The 26,843-nt window shown below is 47.0% G+C and overlaps 1 protein-coding gene across 1 annotated transcript in view; it reads right to left on the reverse strand.

Annotated features, from left to right (window-relative positions):
* Window positions 1-26,843, reverse strand: part of fbxo41 (F-box protein 41) — a 451,090-nt gene that overhangs the window by 29,834 nt on the left and 394,413 nt on the right. The window contains exon 11 of the mRNA XM_080183008.1: window positions 5,951-6,069. Within this exon, the coding sequence (XP_080039134.1) occupies window positions 5,951-6,069 (119 nt within the window). The remainder of the gene's footprint in view (window positions 1-5,950; window positions 6,070-26,843) is intronic.

Below are 26,843 nucleotides of genomic sequence, written 5' to 3' on the forward strand. Positions count from 1 at the left end.
CTTTCACCTCCTATGCTCCAGAGAACAAAGTCCCAGTCTATCCAGACTCTCCTTATAACTCAAACCATTTCTTGGAACACAGGAGAATGCGGAGTGACTTTACTGAGGCGCATAAAATCAGTAGGATATTACTGTAGGTAAAATAATACCTAAGACTGTTAGTGAGTCAAAATACAGTGGTTTTTATTTCAAAGCTCTGGTGTTTATTCAAGAGCTTTGGGAGAAGCAGGGACCAACAAACTTCTCAGAACACAAACACAAATGGGCATTTATACATCATGAGTCTTAGTGTCAATCATGACACAAGTTTCCCATTCCGGCCAGAACTCCGGGTCTTCCTTCCTTGGTCGTGATACAGCCCCAGATTTAATCACAATTCACAGTCCAGCTGGCAGCTGCAGTCATGACACATGGTCACGATTCAAAACCCTTCTGCAGCAGTGCCGGTATCCCTGTCTTTGAAGTTACTTGTGCGATCGTTGCTGTCCCAGCAGGACTCTTCTTGTTAAAAGCCGGTATCGTGATCTGCCATCAGCAGCTGTCAAAAGCGGTATCACAAACTACCATCTGTGAAACAATGCCCAACTAACACAAATAGGTAAGATTTATAAAGTCTACAAAATAACAGCCACATTAAACTACCTGTCTTTGTAAAAATGAGAATTAAAGCACATAACACACGAACAAATAACTTATATTACTGCCAGGAGCAGCATAAGTTAAAGGTGATCAGTCATGATGAAGGGTTATGTTTGTGACATATTCTAAGTACAAAATCTATTAACCCTTTCCCTTCAGGTACAAAATGCATTCACCTTTTCCCTACTTCAGACATAGATATGATAGAACATAGAACATAGAACATAGAACATAGAACATAGAACATTACAGCGCAGAACAGGCCCTTCGGCCCACGATGTTGCGCCGACCAGTTACAAAAACAATGACCCACTAGCCTATACCAATCCCTTTTCGTCCATAAACCTATCCAGAGATCTCTTAAACGCCCCCAAACTAGACGCATCTACAACTGCAGCAGGCAGGGCATTCCAATCCCTCACCACCCGCTGGGTAAAGAACCTACCCCTGACATCCGTCCTGTAGCTACCCCCCCTTAATTTAAAGTCATGCCCCCTCGTGCTAGCTTTCTCCATCCGAGGAAAAAGGCTATCACTATCCACCCTATCTAAACCCCTAATCATCTTATATGTTTCAATAAGATCCCCTCTTAGCCGCCTTCTTCCCAACGAAAACAACCCTAGATCCCTCAGTCTCTCCTCATAGGACCTCCCCACCATACCAGGCAACATCCTAGTAAACCTCCTCTGCACCCTCTCCAACGCCTCCACATCCTTCTTGTAATGCGGGGACCAGAACTGCACACAGTACTCCAAGTGCGGCCGCACTAGAGTAGTGTACAGTTGCAACATTACACTGCGACTCCTAAATTCAATCCCCCTACCAATAAACGCCAAGACACCGTACGCCTTCTTGACAACCTTATCTACTTGATTCCCAACTTTCAGGGATCTATGTACACACACACCTAGATCCCTCTGTTCATCCACACTATTCAAAGTCCTCCCGTTAGCCCTATACTCGACACATCTGTTGCTCCTACCAAAGTGAATTACCTCACACTTCTCCGCATTAAATTCCATCCGCCACCTCTCGGCCCAGCTCTGCAACCTATCTAAGTCTCCCTGCAGACTATGACACCCTTCCTCACAATCTACCACACCTCCAACTTTGGTGTCATCAGCAAATTTACTAATCCACCCAACTATACCCTCATCCAGATCATTAATAAAAATTACAAACAACAGTGGCCCCAAAACAGATCCCTGAGGCACACCACTCGTAACTGCACTCCATGATGAATATTTACCATCCACCACCACCCTCTGTCTCCTATCTGATAGCCAATTCCTGATCCAACTTCCTAGATTACCCACAATCCCATACATCTGCATTTTCTGCAGAAGCCTACCATGGTGAACCTTATCGAACGCCTTACTAAAATCCATGTATACCACGTCAACTGCCTTACCCCCATCCACCTCTTTGGTCACCTTCTCAAAAAACTCAATAAGGTTAGTAAGGCACGACCTACCTGCTACAAAACCATGCTGACTATTTCTAATCAATTCATTACACTCTAAATAACTATAAATCCTATCCCTAATAATTTTTTCTAAAACCTTGCCCACAACAGAAGTAAGACTCACCGGTCTATAATTCCCGGCAAAGTCTCTGTTCCCCTTCTTAAACAATGGGACAACATTCGCTATCCTCCAATCCTCCGGGACTACACCAGAGACCAATGACGACCTGAAGATCTGAGCCAGAGGCTCTGCAATCACCTCTCTAGCCTCCCAGAGAATCCTAGGGTAGATCCCATCCGGACCAGGGGACTTATCTATTTTCAGCCCCTCAAGAATTTCCAGCACATCCTCTTTATCAACCGTAATACTTTCTATTTTACACCCCTGCGACCCAATGTCCTCCTCAGCTATATTCATGTCCCCCTGCGTGAACACCGAAGAGAAATATTGGTTCAATACTTCTCCAATCTCCTCCGGTTCCACACACAACTTCCCCTTGCTGTCTGTAACTGGCCCTAATCTTGCCCTGACCAACCTTCTGTTCTTGACATACTTATAGAACGCCTTAGGATTCTCCTTAATCCTATCAGCCAAAGTCTTCTCATGTCCTCTTTTAGCCCTTCTCAACTCACTCTTCAACTCCCTCCTAGCCAATCTAAAGCTTTCTAGTGCACTATCTGAGCCCTCCAATCTCATCCGAACATAAGCCTCCTTTTTCTTTTTAACCATCGACTCAACTCTTTTAGTGCACCACGGTTCCCTAGATCTACCAAATCCACCATGCCTGACAGGGACATACCTATCAAGGACTCGCAGTAGCTGCTCCTTGAAAAAATTCCACATTTCAGACGTTCCCAGTCCCTGCAATCCCCTAATCCAATCCATGCTTCCTAATTCACTCCTGATAGCCTCATAATCGCCCTTACCCCAGCTAAAATTGCTGACCCGAGGTTCACGCCTATCTCTTCCCATCACTAAGGTGAACGTAACCGAATTGTGGTCACTATCACCAAAATGCACACCAACTTCCAAGTCTAGCACCTGGTCTGGCTCATTTCCCAGCACCAAATCCAATATAGCCTCACCTCTAGTTGGCCTGTCTACATACTGAGACAAAAAACCTTCCTGCACGCTTTGTACAAACACTGACCCCTCTAGCGAGCTAGAACTATAGCAACTCCAATCAATATTCGTAAAGTTAAAGTCCCCCATAACAATTACCCTATTACTTTCACTCCTAACCAGGATTGTCTCCGCAATCCTTTCCTCAACCTCTCTAGAACTTTTAGGAGGTCTATAAAAGACTCCCAACAGGGTGACCTCTCCTCTCCTATTTCTAATCTCCGCCCATACTACCTCAACTGACAAGTCCTCATCAAACTTTCTCTCCGACACTGTGATACAGTCCTTGACTAGCAATGCTACCCCACCCCCCCTTCTACCTTCTTCTCTACTCCGACTAAAGCATTTGTACCCCGGAACCTGCAACATCCATTCCTGACCCTGCTCTATCCAAGTCTCAGAAATGGCCACAACATCAAAGTCCCAGGTACTGATCCACGCTGCAAGTTCATCCACTTTATTGCGAATACTCCTCGCATTAAAGTACACGCATTTCAAACCCTGCTCCGCCCCACCCCCACTATGCCGTGCCTTGCATTCCCCAACTATGCCCCCCTCACTTTCACCCCCTTTCCTCACTATCCCTCCCCCCCTCCGAATCAGTTTAAACCTTCCTGCATCGCTTTTGCAAATTTACCCCCCAGGATATTGATTCCCCTCTGGTTCAGGTGTAGACCATCCCTCTTATAGAGGTCCCACCTTCCCCAGAATGAGCCCCAATTGCTCAAGTACCTGAACCCCTCCCTCCTGCACCATCCCCTCAGCCACGAGTTCAAACTTTCCCTCTCCCTATTCCTCTCTAATCTATCCCGTGGCACAGGCAAGAGTCCAGATATAACTACCCTTTCTGACTTCGCCTTGAGTTTCCATCCCAACTCCATAAATCTTTGCTTAATATCCCCTTCCCTTAATCTCCCTATGTCATGTGTCCCCACATGAACTATAACTTGGGGTTGATCTCCCTCTCCCCTAAGAGTCCTGAATACTCTGTCCGATACATCCTGGACCCCAGCCCCTGGTAGGCAACACACCAGCCCAGAGTCCCTACCCTTACCTCCAACTCTCCTATCCGTCCCCATAACCGTGGAGTCCCCAATCACGAGGCCCAATCTCTTACCCCTAACCACCTGAGGCTTGCCAATAGGCTCACCCCCAGAGACCTGCTCCCTTTGGCTATCCCCAGTTGATTTCTCCTCAACTGTAGCCTCCAGGACCGAGAACCTATTTTGGAGGGGAACAGCCCCAGGGGATTGTCCCCCCAACTGCTTTTTGCCCCTCTTCCTGGCAGTGACCCAAGACTTATTCCTAGGAGTGACTATCTCCTTATAACTCCTTTCTATGTCCTGCTCCACTTCCCGAATTATACGGAGCTCCTCTAATTCCCCTTCCAGCTCCTTTACACGCTCCTCCAGAAACTGCAATCTAACACACTTCCCACAAGTAAAATCACCTGAAACACTGTGGGAGTCCTACATGAGTCCTACATGATGACCACATGTAGGCCACAATTTTAACAGTTGGGCAAAGTGAGCCTGTGAATCGCACAAGAATCGAAAATCACACCTGATTTCTCACCTCTCACAATTTTACCAGCATCGGATGTCTGGCTCCTGCCTATTTCGGCAAGGGGCTGAATAATTTATTCAAACGTATTTAAAATAGATTAACATTGGCTTAATGAGACCAGGACACAATCATCCTCGCTCACCAGCCTTTGTAGCCTCGCCGGAGAGGCAATTACTGCTGAGGAAAACACCTGGTTCCCCTGAACAGGAAGAGTCGTGATGGCCTCGCTGGTAGAACTGGAGACCATTGAGGCCCTCCGGGTAAGGTGGGAGGTCCCTTGGGCAGTACCTGCCTGGCAGTGCCAACCTGGAACCTTGGTATTGCCCACTGGGCACAGCCAGGGAACCGGGCCTGAAAGGGAGTGGCGGTCCAATCATTGCAGGAGAGGGCGCTGGCCCGATGGTACTCTGTAGGCGATCAGTGAGGGACGGAGGTCAGGGGGCCCCTGCTGCCACTCTGCACTGAAATCAGAGGGGTGAGGGGCACATGATGGTGATATACCCTGGTGGTGGAGATTTGTGATCAGCTGGTGGGGGTGCTGGCTGCAATAGCAGAGGCAGGGAAACAGAGAAACTAGAAGCAGGAGCAGGCAGGTTCAATAGCATCATTTAGAAAGCATTTGGATAACTACATGGTTGGGAAAGGGTTAGTGGGATACGGACCAAACACAGGCTAGCTGGGAGGGCACCATGATCGGCATGGAGCAGTTGGGCCAAAGGGCCTGCTTCCCTGATGTATTGCTCTGTGACTCTATAACAGGCTCATAAAATCATAGAGTCGGACACAGAAAAGGCCCTTCGGCCCGTCAAATCTGCACCGACAAGCCACCACTACGGTTGTGCTAATCCCTTTTTCTTGCATTTGTCCCATATACTTGAATGTTATTTTTCAAGGGCTTATCCAAATACTTTTTAAAGGTTGTAAGGTTTCCAGCCTCCATGCCTTCCCAGGCAATGCATTCCGAATTCCCACCACCCTCTGAGTGAAAACATTTTTTCTCTAATCCCCTTGAACCCCCTGCCACTCTCCGTAAAATTGTGCTCCCCTCATGATTGACCCCTCAACCAAGTTGCATTGATTACGCTTGTGTTCTCAATAAACTGAATTCAATGACATGAGTGTTTGAGATAGAGCCTGAAGTATATCCTGACTGTTACCCAAGGAGGCCAGTCCCTGTAGTCCACATCCTGCACCACCAACTCCCAGCGCTCGCAAGTGCGGCCAACAGCGTCCGATCATCTGCAGGCTGCGATTGTTGAATCGGGTTGGCTGGTGACTGGAGGGAAAGAGATTGAATGAAAAAGACTACATTACACAGAGGACCAAAAATCAGACAAAAGAACAGATTTAAAAGAACTGGAACGAGTTACCACATGAGTATTGCTGAAAAAAGATATTCTGTCAAAGCTTTTCACCCTGCACTTATCAGGTCAATCGCAAGAGGGAAGGTATCGTCAGGGATCAGCAATCCAGGGACACAGGGCAATACTCTTGAGGATCAAGATCCATTGCGTCAGATGGTGAAATTTGAATTCAATAAAAACCATGAATTAAAAGTCTAAAGATGACAATTAAATTATTATTGATGTTGTAAAAACCCATCTGATTCACTATTGTCCTTTAGGGAAAGAAATTTGCAGTCCTTACCCGGTCTGGCCTGCATGTGACTCCAGACCCACAGCAATGTGGTTAACTCACAATTTGGGGGCAGCATGGTGGCACAGTGGGTAGCACTGCTGCCTCAGAACATCAGGGACCCAGTTTCAATTCCCAGCTTGGGTGACTGTCTGTGTGGAGTTTGTAAGTTCTCCCTGTGTCCGAGCCAAATGTGCTGGTGAGGTGCATTGACCCGAACAGGCATCGGAGTGTGGTGGCTGGGGGAATTTTACAGTAACTTATTTGTAGTGTTAATATAAGCCTACTTGTGACTAATAAATACATTTTACTATCTCTTAATGCCCTTCTGAAATGGTTTAGCAAGCCACTCAGTTCAAGGGTAATTAGGGATGGGTAACAAATATAAGAACATTTGGTGGTTGTAGTGCAGACTTGCGGTGGACTGAAAAGCTCAAGTATGTGGACATTAAGAAAGAGGATGTGTTGGAGCTTTTGAAAAGCATCAAGTTAGATAAGTCGCCAGGACCAGATGGAATGTACCCCAGGTTACTGTGAGAGGTGAGGGAGGAGATTGCAGAGCCTCTGGCGATGATCTTTGCATCATCGATGGAGATGGGAGAGGTTCCGGAGGATTGGAGGATTGCGGATGTGGTTCCTCTATTCAAGAAAGGGAGTAGAGATAGCCCGGGAAATTATCGACCGGAGAGTCTAAACCTTAGTGGTTGGTAAGTTGATGGAGAAGATCCTGAGAGACAGGATTTATGAACATTTGGAGAGGTACAGTATGATCAAAAATAGTCAGCACAGCTTTGTCAAAGGCAGATCATGCCTTATGAATTTGAATTTTTTGAAGATGTGACTAAACACATCGACGAGAGAAGAACAGTAGATGTGGTTTATATGGACTTCAGCAAGGTGTTCGATAAGGTCCCCCATGCAAGGCTTATTGAGAAAGTCAGGGGGCATGGGATCCAAGGGGACATTGCTTTGTGGATCCAGAACTGGCTTGCCCACAGATGGCAGTGAGAGATTGTAGATGGGTCTTTTTCTGCATGGAGGTCGGTCACCAGTTGAGTGCCCCAGGGATCTGTTCTGAGACCCTTGCTCTTTGTGATTTTTATAAATGACCTGGATGAGGAAGTGGAGGGATGGGTTGGTAAGTTTGCCGATGACACAAAGGTTGGAGGTGTTGTGGATAGTTTGGAGGGTTGTCAGAAGTTGCAACGAGACATAGTTAGGACGCAAGACTAGGCAGAGAAGTGGCAGATGGACTTCAACCCAGGTAAGTGTGTGGTGGTTCATTCTGGCAGGTCAAATGGGATGATGGAATATAATATTAAGGATAAGACTCTTAGCAATGTGGAAGTCCAAAGATGCGCGAGTTAGGTTGATTGACCCTGCTAAAATTGCCCCTTAGTATCCTGAGATGCTTAGGTTAGAAGGATTAGTGGAGAAATATGTAGGGATATGGGGGTAGGGCCTGGGTGGGATTGTGGTCGGTGCAGACTCGATGGGCCGAAGGGCCTCTTTCTGCACTGTAAGATCCTATTATCTATGATCTATGACCTTCGGGTCCGGGTCCATGGGACTCTCAAATCAGCTTCACAGGTAGAGGATGTGGTTAAGAAGGCATATGGTGTACTGGCCTTCGTCAATTGAGGAACTGAGTTTAGGAGTCGGGAGATAATGCTGCAGTTGTATAAGACCCTGGTCAGACCCCACTTGGAGTGCTGTACTCAGTTCTGGTTGCCTCATGACAGGAAGGATGTGGAAGCCATTGAAAGGGCGCAGAGGAGATTTACAAGGAATCCTCTGAGGAATTCCCAGTCATCAATGGCATCAAACAGGGCTGTGTGCTCGCACCCACACTGTTAAGCATGATGTCTACTGCCATGCTGAATGACGTCTTCCAGGACAGTGTTGCTGGAATCAGCCTCAAGTACAGAGTGGATGGGAAGCTCTTCAACCCGAGGAGGCTTCAAGCTATTACCAAAGTGAAGGAGACTGTTCTGAGAGATTTCCTATTTGCCGATGACTGCGCCCTGTATACTGGCTCATAGCCTGAGATGCAAGTCAGTATGGAGAAATTTTCCACGGCTTGTGACAACTTTGGACTCACTTAAAAAGACCAAAGTCATGCACCAGCCTGCTTCCCATGTACCGTACACAGAACCCAAAATCACAAACAAAGGGCAGAAACTACAGGCAGTGGACCAGTTCACTTATCTTAGCAGCACCCTCTCCCAGGCAGTGACTATTAATACAGAAGTTAACTGCAGAATAGCAAAGGCAAGTTCTGCGTTCGGTAGACGGCGCTCCACTGTATGGGAACATCGAGAAATCATCCCAGCAACAACACTGAAGGTCTACAGTGCCATGGTACTCACTACCCTCCTGAATGCCTGTGAAATGTAGATTGTGTATCGAAGGCATGCAAGACAGCTCAATCATTTCCACATGACTTGTCTTCACAGAATATTACGCATCAGATGGTAAGACACTGAAGTTCTCTCGAGAACAAGTCTACCATCAGTCCACACACTGCTGATGAGAGCACAGACCCGGTGGGCAGGTCATGTCATCCGTATGTCAGACGAGCGCATATCCAAGCAGTTCCTTTTTGGGGAACTCTCTGCTGGAAAACACTCGCATGGAGAGCAGAAGAAACGTTTCAAAGACACACTCACGGTCTCCCTGAAGTCGCTTGACATTGATACGACCACCTGGGAAACGCTGGCACAAAACCGCCCTACCTGGCGCTGCCTCATCCACAAAGGCTGTCAAGCTTACGAAGCAAGGTGCATTGCTGAAGCACAACTTAAGCGCGAGCTGCGCAAGTCCAGAGCCACCAGCGCAACAACTATAGTGTCTACACAAGTCTGTCCAATATGTGCCAGGACATTCCGTGCCCGAATTGGCCTGATCAGTCATCTTCGGACACACCGCAACCAGCCTCAAAATGACTAATGGTGTTGAGGTCCTCATCGCTGACGATGGACGAATAGCTTTAAAACTACATTCAGGAAAAGTAAATTCCAGCTTTTTAAAAAATAATTTAAATTATTTTCTCCTTGGAGTAAATTTAAAGTAAGAAGCATTTAACTAAAAGTCTGACTAGCAATCTTAATGCTGTTTTGCATGACCTTCAGTGCAAAATTTTAGATTCTCCTTGCAGCCTGGATGACCACATATGCAGGAAGTGCCACTGGTTTGACCAGCAAGAGAGCCAAGATTCAGAGCTTTCGTGTCTGCTGGGGGCACAGTGGTACATCGGGAAGCTGAGGGGTTTGTGGGCAGCACTCTTTCAAATTTGGTCACCCCACAGCTTAAGGAAGTGCAACTGGAGAGGGAATAGGTGACCATCCATCAGACGAAGGGAGACTGGCTGGTAGTCAGGAAAACCCCAGAGAGCATTTGACTAAAGAACACTCTGAGTAAAAACGTTTTTCCTCAAATCCTAAACCTCCCATCCTTCATTTTTAACTTGTGTCCCCTCATAACTGACCCTTCAACGAAGGGGAACAGCTGCTCCCTATCGACTCTGTCCATGCCCTTCATAATCTAGAACACCTTAATCAGGTCACCCCCTCAGTCTTTTCTGCTGCAGAAAAAAACAACCCAAGCCTATCCAACCTCTCTTTATAATTTAAATGTTCCATCCCAGGCAGCATCCTGGTGAATCTCATCTGCAACCCCTCCAGTGCTTTCATGTCCTGATAATGTGGGTGTTGATGTGGTCGGCGCAACTCGTGGGCCGAAGGGCCTGTTTGTGCTGTAGTGTTCTATGTTCTAATGTGGTGACCAGAACTGCACATAGTCCTCCAGCTGTGACCTCACCAAGGTTCTATACAACTCCATCATGACCTCTCTGTTTTTGTAATCTATACCCTGATTGATAACGGTGAGTTTGCCATATGCCTTTTTCACCACCTGATTAACCTGCCTTTCCACCTTCAGAGATCTATGGACAAATTGGAGAATAGCCAATGTTGTTCCTTTGTTTAAAAAGGGTAGCAGGAATAATCCAGGTAATTACAGGCCACTGAGCCTTACATCAGTGATAGGGAAATTATTGGAGAGGATTCTTCGAGACAGGATTTATTCCCACTTGGAAATGAGTGCATGTATTAGTGAGAGGCAACACGACTTTATGAAGGGGAAGTCATGTCTCACAAACTTGGTCCAGTTTTCCGAGGAAGTGATGAAGATGTCTGACGAGCGTAGAGCAGTGGATGTTGTCTACATAGATTTCATTAAGTCCTTTGACAAGGTCCCTCATGACAGACTGGTGCAGAAGGTGAAGTCGCATGGGATGAGTTGGCAAGGTGGATATAAAACTGGCTCGGTCAAAGAAGACAGAAGGTAGCAGTGGAAGGGTGTATTTCTGAATGGAGGGCTATGACAAGTGGTGTTCCTCAGGGAATGCTGGGACTTTTGCTGTTTATAATATATATAAATGATTTGGAGGAAAATGTAACTGGATTGATTAGTAAGTTTGCGGACGACACAAAGAACATAAGAACATAAGAAATAGGAGCAGGAGTAGGCCATCTAGCCCTTCGAGCCTGCCCCGCCATTCAATAAGATCATGGTTGATCTGAAGTGGATCAGTTCCACTTTCTCCCCATAACTCTTAATTCCCTTGTCTATCAGAAACCTATCTACCGGTGACTTAAATATATTTAGCGAGGTAGCCTCCACCACTTCAATGGGCAGAGAATTCCAGAGATTCACCATCTTTTGAGTGAAGAAGTTCCTTCTCAACTCTGATCTAAACTAACCCCCCATTAAGAAAGGTTAATGGACTTGCGGATAGTGATGAGGACCATCAGAGGATACAGCAGGATGTAGATCAGTTGGAGACTTGGGCGGACAGATGGCAGATGGAGTTTAATCTGGACAAATGTAAGTTACTGCATTTTGGAATGTCTAATACAAATAGAAAATATACAGTAAATGGTAGAACCCTTAAGAGTATTGATAGACAAAGGGATCTGCGTGTACAGGTACACAGGTCACTGGAAGTGATAATGCAGTTGGAGAAGGTAGTCAAGAACACATATGGCATGCTTGCCTTCATCGGCCGGGGTATTGAGTTTAAAAATTGGCAAGTCATGTTGCAGCTTTATAGAAGCTTAGTGAGGTCGCACTTGGAATATTGTGCTCAATTCTGGTTGTCACACTATCAGAAGGATGTGGAGGCTTTGGGGAGGGTACAGAAAAAGATTTACCAGGATGTTGCCTGGTATTGGAGGGCATTAGCTATGAGGAGAGGTTGGGGGAACTTGGTTTTCTCGCACTGGAGCAACGGAGGTTGAGAGGAGACCTGATCGAAGTCTACAAGATTATGAGAGGCATGGACAGAGTTGATAGAAGCTTTTTCCCAGCGTGGAAGAATCAATTACTGGGGAACATAGGTTTAAAGGAGATGTACGAGGCAGATTTTTTACACAGAGAGTGGTGGGTGTCTGGAACTCGTTGCCGGGGGAGGGAGTGGAAGGGGATACGGTAGTGAGTTTTAAGGGGTGTCTTGACAAGTGCATGAATAGGATGGGAATAGAGGGATTTGGTCCCTGGAAGGGTAGGGGTTTTAGTTCAGTCAAGCAGCATGGTTGGTGAAGGCTTGGAGGGGCCGAAGGGCCTGTTCCCATGCCGTAATTTTCTTTGTTCTTTGACAGACATGGCAAGGTCCCTTTGCTCTTCGGAACTTCCTACTGTCAGACCTTTCATAGTTTTACTTCCTTGAAAAAATTGCTCCTTCCAAAGTGCATCACCTCTTACTTTTCTGAGTTAAATTCCATCTGCCACTTATCCACCCATTTGACCATCTCGTCTCCATCTTCCTGGAACACAAGACACTCATAAAGGTTTACAGCATAGAAACAGGCCCTTTTGCCCAACTTGTCCATGCTGTCCAGTTTTTACCATTCAGCTAATCCCAATTGCCCGTGTTTGGCCCATATCTCTCTTTACCAATAGAAACATAGAACAGTGCAGCACAATACAGGCCCTTCGGCCCTCGATGTTGTGCCGAGCTATGTCCAATCCCAAGATCAAGTTATCCCACTTCTTAATCATGCTGGTGTGCTCTATGTGCCTAACCAATAACCACTTGAAAATTCCTAAAGTGTCTGACTCCACTATCACAGCAGGCAGTGCATTCCACACCCCAACCACTCTCTGAGTAAAGAATCTACCTTGGACAGCCCTCCTACATCTCCCACCGTGAACCTTATAGTTATGCCGCCGAGTCGCAGCGTCATGTTGCAACTGTACACAACTCTGGTGCGGCCGCACTTGGAGTACTGTGTGCAGTTCTGGTCCCCACATTACAGGAAGGATGTGGAGGCTTTGGAGAGGGTGCAGAGGAGGTTTACCAGGATGTTGCCTGGTATGCAGGGGAGGTCCTATGAGGAGAGACTGAGGGATTTGGGGTTGTTTTCACTGGAAAGAAGGCAGCTAAGAGGGGATCTTATAGAAACATATAAGATGATTAGAGGTTTAGATAGGGTGGATGGTGATAGCCTGTTTCCTCGGATGGAGAAATCTAGCACGAGGGGGCATGGCTTTAAATTAAGGGGGGGTAGTTATAGGACGGATGTCAGGGGCAGGTTCTTTACCCAGAGGGTGGTGAGGGACTGGAATGCCCTGCCTGCTGCAGTTGTAAATGCACCTAGTTTGGGGGCGTTTAAGAGATTGGTGGATAGGTTTATGGACGAAAAGGGATTGGTTTAGATTAGTGGGTCAATGTTTTTTTTAAAAATAAGACTGGTCGGCGCAACATTGTGGGCCGAAGGGCCTGTTCCGCGCTGTAATGTTCTATGTTCTATGAGTGACAGCTACATCCATCGAGGAAATAGTGTCTGCACATCCACTCTATCTAACCATCTCATCATCTTATAAACCTCTATTAAGTCACCTCTCATCCTCGTCCGCTCCAAAGAGAAAAGCCCCAGCTTCCTCAACTTTTCCTCATAAGACCTACCTTCCAAACCTGGTAAATCTCCTCTGCACTCTCTCATGCTTCCACATCCTTCTCACAGTGAGGTGACCAGAACTGCACACAATATTCCAAATGCGGTCTCACCAAGGTCTTGTATAGTTGCAGCATAACCCCACAGCTCTTAAACTCAAACCCCCGTTAATAAACGCTAACACACTTTAAGCCTTCTTCACGGCTCTATCCACTTGAGTGGCAAGCTTCAGAAATCTGTGGATATGAACCCCAAGATGAACATGCTGCAACTGTACAAAACTCTGGTGCGGCTGCACTTGGAGTATTGCGTACAGTTCTGGTCGCCGCATTATAAGAAGGATGTGGAAGCATTGGAAAGGGTGCAGAGGAGGTTTACCAGGATGTTGCCTGGTCTGGTGGGAAGGTCTTATGAGGAAAGGCTGAGGGACTTGAGCTTGTTTTCGTTCGAGAGAAGAAGGTTAAGAGGTGACCTAACTGAGGCATACAAGATGATCAGAGGATTAGATAGGGTGGACAGTGACAGCTTTTGCCTCGGACGGTGATAGAACATAGAACATAGAACATTACAGCGCAGAACAGGCCCTTCGGCCCACAATGTTGCGCCGACCAGTTAAAAAGCAATGACCCTCTAACCTAAACCAATCCCTTTCCATCCATAAACCTATCCACGGATCTCTTAAACGCCCCCAAACTAAGCGCATTTACAACCGCAGCAGGCAGGGCATTCCAATCCCTCACCACCCTCTGGGTAAAGAACCTACCCCTGACATCCGTCCTATAACTACCACCCCTTAATTTAAAGCTATGCCCCCTCGTGCTAGCTTTCTCCATCCGAGGAAAAAGGCTATCACTGTCCACCCTATCTAAACCTCTAATCATCTTATATGTTTCAATAAGGTCCCCTCTTAGCCGCCTTCTTTCTAACGAAAACAACCTCAAATCCCTCAGTCTCTCCTCATAGGACCTCCCCTCCATACCAGGCAACATCCTGGTAAACCTCCTCTGCACCCTCTCCAAAGCCTCCACATCCTTCCTATAATGTGGGGACCAGAACTGCACACAATACTCCAAGTGCGGCCACACCAGAGTTTTGTACAGTTGCAACATGACGCTGCGGCTCCTAAATTCAATCCCCCTACCAATAAACGCCAAGACACCGTATGCCTTCCTAACAACCCTATCTACTTGATTCCCAACTTTCAGGGATCTATGTACACATACACCTAGATCCCTCTGTTCATCCACACTATTCAAAGTCCTCCAATTAGCCCTATACTCTACACATCTGTTATTCCTACCAAAGTGAATTACCTCACACTTTTCCGCATTAAACTCCATCCGCCACCTTTCCACCCAGCTCTGCAACTTTTCTAAGTCTCCCTGTAAACTATGACACCCTTCCTCACTATCTACCACACCTCCGACTTTGGTGTCATCAGCAAATTTACTAATCCACCCAACTATACCCTCATCCAGATCATTAATAAAAATTACAAACAGCAGTGGCCCCAAAACAGATCCCTGAGGCACACCACTTGTAACTGAACTCCATGATGAATACTTACCATCAACCACCACCCTCTGTCTCCTATCAGCTAGCCAATTCCTGATCCAATTACCTAAATCACCCTCAATCCCATACATCTGCATTTTCTGCAGAAGCCTTCCATGGTGAACCTTATCAAACACCTTACTAAAGTCCATATATACCACGTCAACTGCCTTACCCCCATCCACCTCTTTGGTCACTTTCTCAAAAAACTCAATAAGGCATGACCTACCCTCCACAAAACCATGCTGACTATCTCCAATCAATTCATTACTCTCCAAATAACTATAAATCCTATCCCTAATAATTTTTTCTAAAACCTTGCCCACAGCAGAAGTAAGACTCACCGGTCTATAATTCCCAGGGAAGTCTCTGTTCCCCTTCTTAAACAATGGGACAACATTCGCTATCGTGATGGCTAACACGAGGGGACATAGCTTTAAATTGAGGGGTGATAATTATAGGACGTATGTGAGAGGTAGGTTCTTTACTCAGAGGGTAGTAAGGGTGTGGAATGCCCTGCCTGCAGCAGTTGTGGACTTGCCAACTTTAAGGGCGTTCAAATGGTCATTGGACAGGCATATAGATAACATTGGAATAGTTTAGGTTAGAGGGTCATTAGATTGGTTCCACTGGTCGGTGCTACATCGAGGGCCGAAGGGCCTGTACTATGCTGTAATGTTCTATGTTCTAAGATCTGTTCCTGCACATTCCTCAGAACCCTGCCATTGACCCTGTAATCCACATTCAAGTTTGAACATAGAACATAGAACATTACAGCGCGGAACAGGCCCTTCGGCCCACAATGTTGCGCCGACCAGTCTTATTTTAAAAAAAAAACATTGACCCACTAATCTAAACCAATCCCTTTTCGTCCATAAACCTATCCACCAATCTCTTAAACGCCCCCAAACTAGGCGCATTTACAACTGCAGCAGGCAGGGCATTCCAGTCCCTCACCACCCTCTGGGTAAAGAACCTGCCCCTGACATCCGTCCTATAACTACCCCCCCTTAATTTAAAGCCATGCCCCCTCGTGCTAGCTTTCTCCATCCGAGGAAACAGGCTATCACCATCCACCCTATCTAAACCTCTAATCATCTTATATGTTTCAATAAGATCCCCTCTTAGCCGCCTTCTTTCCAGTGAAAACAACCCCAAATCCCTCAGTCTCTCCTCATAGGACCTCCCCTGCATACCAGGCAACATCCTGGTAAACCTCCTCTGCACCCTCTCCAAAGCCTCCACATCCTTCCTGTAATGTGGGGACCAGAACTGCACACAGTACTCCAAGTGCGGCCGCACCAGAGTTGTGTACAGTTGCAACATGACGCTGCGACTCCTAAATTCAATCCCCCTACCAATAAACGCCAAGACACCGTACGCCTTCTTAACAACCTTATCTACTTGATTCCCAACTTTCAGGGATCTATGTACACATACACCTAGATCCCTCTGCTCCTCCACACTATTCAAAGTCCTCCCGTTAGCCCTATACTCAACACATCTGTTATTCCTACCGAAATGGATTACCGAAATGGAAGTTTGTCCGACCAAAATGAATCACCTCACACTTATCAAGGTTAAACTCCATCTGCCACTTTTCGGCCCAGCTCTGCATCCTATCAATGTCTCTTTGCAGCCTACAACAGCCCTCCACCTCATCCACTACTCCACCAATCTTGGTGTCATCAGCAAATTGACTAACCCACCCTTCAGCCCCCTCTTCCAAGTCATTGATAAAAATCACAAATAGCAGAGGACCCAGCACTGATCCCCGTGGTACACCGCTGGTAACTGGCCTTCAGTCCGAAAATTTTCCCTCCACCACTACCCTCTGTCTTCTATGAGACACAGTAAGAAGTCTCTCAATGCCAGATTAAAGTCCAACTAGTTTATTTGATAGTAAACCCAGAAGCTTTCGGGAACACTGTTCCTTCGTCAGGTGTGTGGAAGGTTCTGATCAGAGAAGGGCATTCAGAGGCACACACAGTTTAAAGAATACTGATTGTGTGCCTCTATATGCCCTTCTCTGATCAGAACCTTCCACATACCTGATGAAGGAACAGCGTTTATGCACCTGTCAGGCAGGAAGGGAGTGGTCGAGCGAGGGAACCGTGGTGTACTAAAGAAGTTGAATCTCTGGAGAAGAAGAAGAAGGAGGCTTATGTAAAGATGAGACGTGAAGGCTCAGTTAGGGCACTGGAGAGTTATAAATTAGCCAGGAAGGAGCTAAAGAGAGAGTTAAGAAGAGCTAGAAGAGGACATGAGAAGACTTTGGCAGATAGGATCAAGGAGAACCCCTTCATAGCGAGGGGGATTGAATATAAAAGTAGGGAGGTCTTGCTGCAGCTGTATAGGGCATTGGTGAGGCCGCAGCTGGAGTACTGTGTGCAGTTTTGGGCGCCGCACCTGCGCAAGGATATTTTGGCCCTGGAGGGAGTGCAGAGGAGGTTTACTAGGCTGATACCGGAGTTGAGGGGATTGAGCTATGAGGAGAGGCTGAATAAACTAGGCTTGTACTCGTTAGAGTTTAGAAGAATGAGGGGAGATCTCATTGAGACGTATAAGATGATGAATGGGATGGATAGGATAGAGGTGGAGAGACTCTTCCCGCTCAAAAAAGACAGTAGGACTAGGGGGCACAGCCTCAAGATAAAGGGGAGGCAGTTTAGAACGGAGTTGAGGAGGAACTTCTTCACTCAAAGGGTGGTGAATCTCTGGAATTCTCTGCCCGTTGAAGTGGTGGAGGCTGCCTCGCTAAATATTTTTAAGAAGCGGGTTGATGGGTTTTTGATAAGAGAGGGGATTAAGGGTTATGGGGAGAGGGCGGGCAAGTGGAACTGAGCCACAACAGATCAGCCATGATCTTATTGAATGGCGGGGCAGGCTCGAAGGGCTAGATGGCCTACTCCTGCTCCTATTTCTTATGTTCTTAAAGCTTTCATAAGAACATAAGAAATAGGAGCAGGAGTAGGCCATCTAGCCCTTCGAGCCTGCCCCGCCATTCAATAAGATCATGGCTGATCTGTCGTGGCTCAGTTCCACATTCCCGCCCTCTCCCCATAACTCTTAATCCCCTTGCCTATCAAAAAGCTATCAACCCGCGTCTTAAAAATATTGAGCAAGGCAGCCTCCACCACTTCAACGGGCAGAGAATTCCAGAGATTCACCACCCTTTGAGTGAAGAAGTTCCTCCTCAACTCCGTTCTAAACCACCCTCCCTTTATCCTGAGGCTGTCCCCTCTAGTCCTACTGTCCTTTCTGAGTGGGAAGGGCCTCTCCACCTCTATCCTATCCATCCCATTCAACATCTTATGAGATGTTGATCTCATGAGATGAGATCTCCCCTCATTCTTCTAAACTCTAACGAGTAGAAGCCCAGTTTATTCAGCCTCTCCTCATAGTTCAACCCCCTCAACTCCGGTATCAGCCTAGTAAACCTCCTCTGCACTCCCTCCAAGGCCAAAATATCCTTGCGTAAGTGCGGCGACCAAAACGGCACACAGTACTCCAGCTGCGGCCTCACCAGTGCCCTGTACAGTTGCAGCAAGACCTCCCTACTTTTATATTCAATCCCCCTCGCTATGAAGGCCAGCATCCCATTCGCCTTCCTGACCACCTGCTGCACCTGCAGGCTGGGTTTTTGCGACTCATGCACAAGGACCCTGCGGTCCCTCTGCACCGTCGCCTGCTGCAGTTTTTCGCCATGTAAGTAATAGTCCTTCCTACCATTATTAAGAACATAACATAAGAACACAAGAAATAGGAGCAGGAGTAGGCCATCTAGCCCTTCGAGCCTGCCCCGCCATTCAATAAGATCATGGCTGATCTGTCGTGGCTCAGTTCCACTTTCTGGCCCTCTCCCCATAACCCTTAATCTCCTCTCTTATCAAAAACCCATCAACCCGCTTCTTGAAAATATTTAGCGAGGCAGCCTCCACCACTTCAACGGGTAGATTCCTACCAAAGTGAACAACCTCACATTTGCCAACATTAAATTCCATTTGCCAGTTCCTGGCCCATTCGCCCAGCCTATCTAGATCCCTCTGCAGACTCTCCACACCCTCCGCACAATTTGCCGTTCCACCAATCTTGGTGTCATCAGCAAATTTCGACACCATACACTCGGTTCCCTCCTCCAGATCATCTATATAAATGGTGAATAGCTGAGGCCCCAGCACTGACCCCTGGGGCACTCCACTAGTCACCAACCGCCAATCCGAATAGCACCCATTGACCCCCACTCTCTGCCTCCTATTCGACAGCCAATCCTCTATCCACGCTAACACCCTACCCCCAACTCCATGCCCCCTGACCTTCTGCAATAACCTCGTGAGGCACCTTGTCAAACGCCTTCTGAAAATCAAGAAAGACCACATCCACCGGCTCTCCTCTATCCATCGCCCTAGACACATCCTCATAGAACTCCAATAAATTCGTCAGACACGACGTCCCCTGAACGAAACCGTGCTGCATCTGCTCTACCAAACAATTCTCCTCAAGATGCCTCGCTATTTTCTCCTTGATCACGGATTCTAACATTTTTCCTACAACAGACGTTAAACTAACCGGCCTATAATTCCCCGCCTTTTGCCGGCCACCCTTCTTAAACAAGGGCGTAACATTAGCCATTTTCCAGTCTTCCGGCACTTCCCCGGAATCCAGCGACGTTTGGAAAATAATCACCAAGGCATTCACTATCACCTCCGCCATTTCCTTCAGAACCCTTGGATGCATTCCATCCGGTCCTGGGGACTTGTCCACAATCAGCCCCCTCCAGTCTGACGAGCACCACCTCTCTAGTAACAATAATGTCATTCAGGCCTTCCACTCCTACCATCTTTCCATCGCTAACACCCGGCAAATTATTCACGTCCTCCTCTGTGAAGACCGAAACAAAAAAGTTATTCAGGGCCTCAGCCATTTCCCCATCCCCTACCACTAAGTCCCCCCTCTCATCCTCTAAGGGTCCAACGTTCACCCTAGCCAGCCTCTTCCTTTTTATGTATTTATAAAAACTCTTGCTATCCTTTTTTATATTAAGCGTTAGCCCAGCTTCATAGTTTATCCTACCCTTTATCAATTTCTTTGTCATTCTTTGTTGACATTTAAACCTCTCCCAATCCTCTTCTCGTCCACTACTCTTAGCTACTCTAAACACATCCGCTTTTAATTTAACACTTTCCTTCACCTCCTTCGTTATCCACGGCTGATTACCTCTCCTCCTACGATCCTTTTTGACCATCGGAATAAATTTCTGCTGAGCACCAAGAAAGATCTCCTTAAAGATCCTCCACTGTTCCTCGCAGACCTACCTTCCAACACACTACCCCAATCAACATTCGCCAATTCCTCTCTCATCCTACCGTACTCCCCTCTGTTCAAACAAAGGACACATGTCCGGGAACCCACTTTCTCCTCCTCCATCTGCATCAGAAACTCCCCCATACAATGATCACTCTTCCCAAGAGGATCCTTCACCACAAGGTCCCTAATTCTACCCGCCTCATTACATCACACCAGATCCAAGATAGCTCGCTCCCTCGTCGGCTCCAACACACACTGTTCGAGGAAACTATCCCGGCAGCATTCCAAGAACTCCTCCTCGAGCTCACCGCGTCCAACATGGGTCGACCAATCAATATGTAGATTGAAATCCCCCATAATTATCGCCGTCCCATTCCTGCACGCCGCATTTATTTGCGCGTTAACAGCCCGCCCCACCTCCAGATCATTATTCGGGGGCCTATAAACGACACCCACCAGCGTCTTCCTCCCTTTGCTGTTCCTAATCTCCACCCACAACGATTCCACTTTCTGCTCTTTGGTTCCTATATCATCCGTTACTACCACCCTGATGCTATCCTTAATCAGCAAAGCTACGCACCCCACTTTTTCCTCCTGCCTATCCTTCCTAAACACTTGATACCCCTGGACATTCAGCTCCCAGTCCCTGTCACCTTGCAGCCACGTCTCTGTAATGGCCACCAGATCATATCCATTTGTGCTGATCTGCGCCACCAGCTCATCCACTTTATTCCGAATGCTTCATGCATTCAGATAAAGTGCCTTCATCCCAGCCTTCACCTGTACCCTATTTGCAGGAACGCCACCAACCATACTCACGCCCCCTACTCCTTTTATTATTGGGACATCCTTGGCCTCCCCCCTTACCTGCACCCTCTCCTTTACTTTGGACCCCGTAATGTCACTTACCCTCGCACCCTCCCCCCCCTAATTAGTTTAAAGCCCTATCTACAGTCCTATTTACACGATTAGCCAGGACTCTGGTCCCAGCATGGTTCAGACCCACCCCATCCCACCTGAACAAGTCCCACCTACCCCAATACTGATGCCAATGCCCCATAAATTCAAACCCATTCCTCCCACACCTCAAATTTGTGAGGCAGGACTTACCCCTCATGAAACCATGCTGACTATCCCTGATTAAACTGCATCTTTCCAAATGGTCATAAGTCCTGTCTCTCAGGACCTTTTCCATTAACTTACCGACCACCGAACTAAGGCTAACTGGCCTATAATTACCAAGGTCATTCCTATGCCGGAGTTGAGGGGGTTGAGCTTTGAGGAGAGGCTGAATAAACTGGGCTTGTACTCGTTAGAGTTTAGAAGAATGAGGGGAGATCTCATTGAGACGTATAAGATGATGAATGGGATGGATAGGATAGAGGTGGAGAGACTCTTCCCGCTCAGAAAGGACAGTAGGACTAGGGGGCACAGCCTCAAGATAAAGGGGGGGCGGTTTAGAATGGAGTTGAGGAAGAACTTCTTCACTCAAAGGGTGGTGAATCTCTGGAATTCTCTGCCCGTTGAAGTGGTGGAGGCTACCTCGCTAAATATTTTTAAGACGCAGGTTGATGGGTTTTTGATAAGCGAGGGGATTAAGGGTTATGGGGAGAAGGCGGGAATGTGGAACTGAGCCACGACAGATCAGCCATGATCTTATTGAATGGCGGGGCAGGCTCGAAGGGCTAGATGGCCTACTCCTGCTCCTATTTCTTATGTTCTTATGTTCTTATTTCCTTTCTTGAAGAGAGGAACAACATTTGCCACTCTTCCGTCCTCTGGCACAATCCCCATGGACAGTGAGGATCCAAAGATCGAAGCTAAAGGCTCCGCAATCTCATCCCTTGCCTCCCAAAGTATCCCAGGATGTATCCTATCAAGCCCAGAGGACTTATTGACCCTCAGGTTTTTCAAAATTGCTAATACATCTTCCCTCAGAACATCTACCTCCTCCAGCTTATCAGCCTGTGTCACACTCTCATCCTCAGAAACATGGCCCCTCTCCTTAGTGAACACTGAAGAAAAGTATCCATTCAATGCCTCACCTATCTCTTCTGACTCCACACACAAGTTTCCACTACTATCCTTGACTGGCCCTAACCGTACCCTGGTCATTCCTTTACACATAAGAGTAAAAGGCCTTGGGGTTTTCCTTTATCCGACCCATCAAGGGTCATGCCACCTCCTAGCTCTCCTACGCCGTTTTTTTAGCTCATTCCTTGCTACCTTGTAACGCTCAAGCGACCCAACTGAACCTTGTTTTTTCATCTTTACATACGCTTCCTTTTCCCTCTTGACAAGACATTCAACCTCCTTTGTGAACCACAGTTCCCTCACTCGGCCTGACAGGGACACACCTACCAAGGACACGCAGTATTTGTTTCTTGAAAAAGCTCCACTTTTCATTTGTGCCCATACCTGACAGTTTCTGTTCCCATCTTATGCTCCCTATTTCTTTCCTAATTGCCTCATAATTACCCCAATTATAAACCTTGCCCTGTCGTGTGACCCTATCCCTCTCCATTGCAATAATGAAGGACACTGAATTGTGATCACTATCTCCAAAGTGCTCTCCCACAAACAAATCTAACACTTGGCCCGGTTCATTATCCAGTACCAAGTCCAATGTGGCCCCACCTCTTGTCGGCTTATCCACATATTGTATCAGGAAACTCTCCTGCACACATTGTACAAAAAGTGTCCCATCCGAACTATTCGACCTATAAAGGTGCAATCAATATTTGGAAAGTTAAAGTCCCCCATGATAATTACCCTGTGACCTTCACACCTATCCATAATCTGCTTTGCCATCTCTTCCTCCACATCGCTATGTTTAACGTCTGTGGTAGGTAAAATGTTAGAATCCGTCATTAAGGAGGAAATTGCGAGGCATCTTGAAGGGAATTGCTTGATAGGGCGGACGCAACACGGTTTCATTAAAGGGAAGTCGTGTCTGACAAATTTACTGGAGTTCTATGAGGATGTGTCTAGGGCAGTGGATAGAGGAGAGCCGGTGGATGTGGTCTTTCTGGATTTTCAGAAGGCGTTTGACAAGGTACCTCACAAGAGGTTATTGCAGAAGGTCGGGGACATGGAGTTGGGGGTAGGGTGTTAGCGTGGATAGAGGATTGGTTGTCAAATAGGAGGCAGAGAGTGGGGGTCAATGGGTGCTATTCGGATTGGCGGTTGGTGACTAGTGGGGTGCCCCAGGGGTCGGTGCTGGGGCCTCAGCTTTTTACCATTTATATAGATGATCTGGAGGAGGGAACCGAGTGCAGGGTGTCGAAATTTGCTGATGACACCAAGATTGGGGGAAAGGCAAATTGTGCGGAGGGTGTGGAGAGTTTGCAGAAGGATCTAGATAGGCTGGGTGAATGGGCCAGGAAATGGCAAATGGAATTTAATGTTGGCAAGTGTGAGGTGGTCCACTTTGGTAGGAAGAATGGTAGGAAGGACTATTACTTACGTGGCGAAAAACTGCAGCAGGCGACGGTGCAGAGGGACCTCGGGGTCCTTGTGCATGAGTCGCAAAAACCCAGCTTGCAGGTGCAGCAGGTGGTCAGGAAGGCGAATGGGATGCTGGCCTTCATAGCGAGGGGGATTGCATATAAAAGTAGGGAGGTCTTGCTGCAGCTGTATAGGGCATTGGTGAGGCCGCAGCTGGAGTACTGTGTGCAGTTTTGGGCGCCGCACCTGCGCAAGGACATTTTGGCCCTGGAGGGAGTGCAGAGGAGGTTTACTAGGCTGATACCGGAGTTGAGGGGGTTGAGCTATGAGGAGAGGCTGAATAAACTAGGCTTGTACTCGCTAGAGTTTAGAAGAATGAGGGGAGATCTCATTGAGACGTATAAGATGATGAATGGGATGGATAGGATAGAGGTGGAGAGACTCTTCCCGCTCAAAAAAGACAGTAGGACTAGGGGGCACAGCCTCAAGATAAAGGGGAGGCGGTTTAGAACGGAGTTGAGGAGGAACTTCTTCACTCAAAGGGTGGTGAATCTCTGGAATTCTCTGCCCGTTGAAGTGGTGGAGGCTGCCTCGCTAAATATTTTTAAGAAGCGGGTTGATGGGTTTTTGATAAGAGAGGGGATTAAGGGTTATGGGGAGAGGGCGGGAAAGTGGAACTGAGCCACAACAGATCAGCCATGATCTTATTGAATGGCGGGGCAGGCTCGAAGGGCTAGATGGCCTACTCCTGCTCCTATTTCTTATGTTCTTATGTTCTTATTTGGGGACCTATAGAAAACTCCTAACAACGCGAGTGATCCTTTCTTATTTCTAACTTCTGCCCATATTACCTCAGTGGGCAGATTGCCCTCGAAATGCCTTTTGAGCAGCCGTTAAACGATCCTTGATTAACAATGCTACTCCTCCACCTCTTTTACCGCCTTCCCTACTCTTACTGAAACATCTATACCCTGGAACTGCCAACAACCATTCCTGTCCCTGTTCTAACCATGTCTTCATAATGGCCACAACATCATAGTTCCAAGTACTACGCTCCAAGTTCGCCTACTTTATTCCTGATGCTCCTTGCATTGAAGTAGATACATTTGTACACTCCTGCGACCTTGATACCCTCCTCAGTACCTCACAACCCTCACTGGCTTTTGGACTACAGTTCATTTTCCCATCCTCCTGAGAAATTAGTTTAAAACCACCAAATCTTACCCATGTAACTGTCTGGAGTCATAGAAAAAGCTAATGGCTTTTGCTACCAAATAAATCTGTTGGATTTTAACCTGGTGCTGTAAGACTTCTTACTAGAGTCATAGGGTCACAGGGGTTTACAGCATAGAAACAGGCCCTTCAGCCCAACTTGTCCATGCTGCTCTTTTTTTTAATGATGTGGACATGCTGGCATTGGACTGGAGTAGGCACAGTAAGTAGTCTCATAAGACCAGGTTGAAGTCCAACAGGTTTATTTGGTAGCACAACCTTTTGGAGCTTGGCCCTTCATCACCTGATATTGCAGCTTTATAGAACCTTAGTTAGGCCGCACTTGGAATATAGTGTTCAATGCTGGTTGCCACACTACCAGAAGGGTGTGGAGGCATTGGAGAGGGTACAGAAAAGATTTACCAGGATGTTGCCTGGTATGGAGAGCATTAGCTATGAGGAGAGGGTGGAGAAACTTGGTTTGTTCTCACTGGAACAACGGAGGTTGTGGGGCGACCTGATAGAAGTCTACAAGATTATGAGAGCGGATAGTCAGAAGCTTTTTCCCAGGGTGAAAGAGTCAATTACTGGGGAGCATAGATTTAAGGTAGGAGGGGCAAGGTTTAAAGGAGATGAATGAGGCAGATTTTTTACACAGAGGGTAGTGAGTGCCTGGAACTCGTTGCTGGGCGAGGTATTGGAAGCAGAAACAATAGTGACTTTTAAAGGGCGTCTTGATAAGTATATGAATAGGATGGGAATAGAGGGATATGGTCCCCGGAAGGGTAGGGGGTTTTAGTTAGGTCGGGCAGCATGGTCAGTGCAGGCTTGGAGGACCAAAGGGCTTGTTCCTGTGCCGTAATTCTTGTTTTGTTCTTTTTACTCATTTAACTATCAAAACACTTTTTAAAAGTCAAAATTGTACCCGCCTCTACTACTGCCTCTGGCAGCTTGTTCCAGACACTCACCACCCTCTGTCTGAAAAAACTCCCCCTCTGGATCCTTTTGTATCTCTCCCCTCTCGCCTTAAACCTATACTCTCTAGTTTTAGATTCCCCTACCTTTGGGAAAAGACATTGACTATTGAGCTGATCTACTTTTCAAAGCAGAATGAAATTTAAGCAAGCAGTAAGGAAGGCTAAAACAGGTCACAAAAAAGCATTGGCCTGCAGGATTATGGAAAATCCCAAGGCTTTTTATACATATATAATTATCCTGTCCAAGATTTTCTTAAAAGTTAAAAGTGAGCCCGCATTTACCACTTCACCTGGCAATTGATTGAGTTTTTGGAGGAAGTGACGAAGATGATGGGTAGGGCAGTGGATGTTGTCTATATGAGCTTCAGTAAGGCCTTTGACAAAATTCCTCATGGCAGACTAGTGCAGAAGGTGAAGTTGATCGGGATCAGAGGTGAGCTGGCAAGGTGGATACAAAACTGGCTCAGTCAAATGAGACAAACTGTAGCACTGGAAGGGTGCATTTCTGAATGGAGGGCTGTGACAAGTGGCGTTCCTCAGGGATCAGTGCTGGGACCTTTGAACATAAGAACATAAGAAATAGGAGCAGGAGTAGGCCATCTAGCCCTTTGAGCCTGCCCCGCCATTCAATAAGATCATGGCTGATCTGAAGTGGCTCAGTTCCACTTTCCCACTTTATCCCCATAACCCTTAATTCCCTTGTCTGTCAAAAACCTATCTACCCGTGTCTTAAATATATTTAGCGAGGTAGCCTCCACCACTTCAACGGGCAGAGAATTCCAGAGATTCACCATCCTTTGAGTGAAGAAGTTCCTCCTCAACTCCGTTCTAAACTGCCCCTCCCTTATCTTGAGGCTGTGCCCTCTAGTCCTGCTGTCCCTTCTGAGCGGGAAGAATCTCTCTACCTCTACCCTGTCCATCCCCTTCATTATCTTATACGTCTCTATAAGATCCCCCCTCAT

Source organism: Carcharhinus amblyrhynchos, unplaced genomic scaffold, assembly GCF_965287045.1.
Source record: "Carcharhinus amblyrhynchos unplaced genomic scaffold, sCarAmb.v2.hapA chromosome_115, whole genome shotgun sequence".
Taxonomy (NCBI): domain Eukaryota; kingdom Metazoa; phylum Chordata; class Chondrichthyes; order Carcharhiniformes; family Carcharhinidae; genus Carcharhinus; species Carcharhinus amblyrhynchos.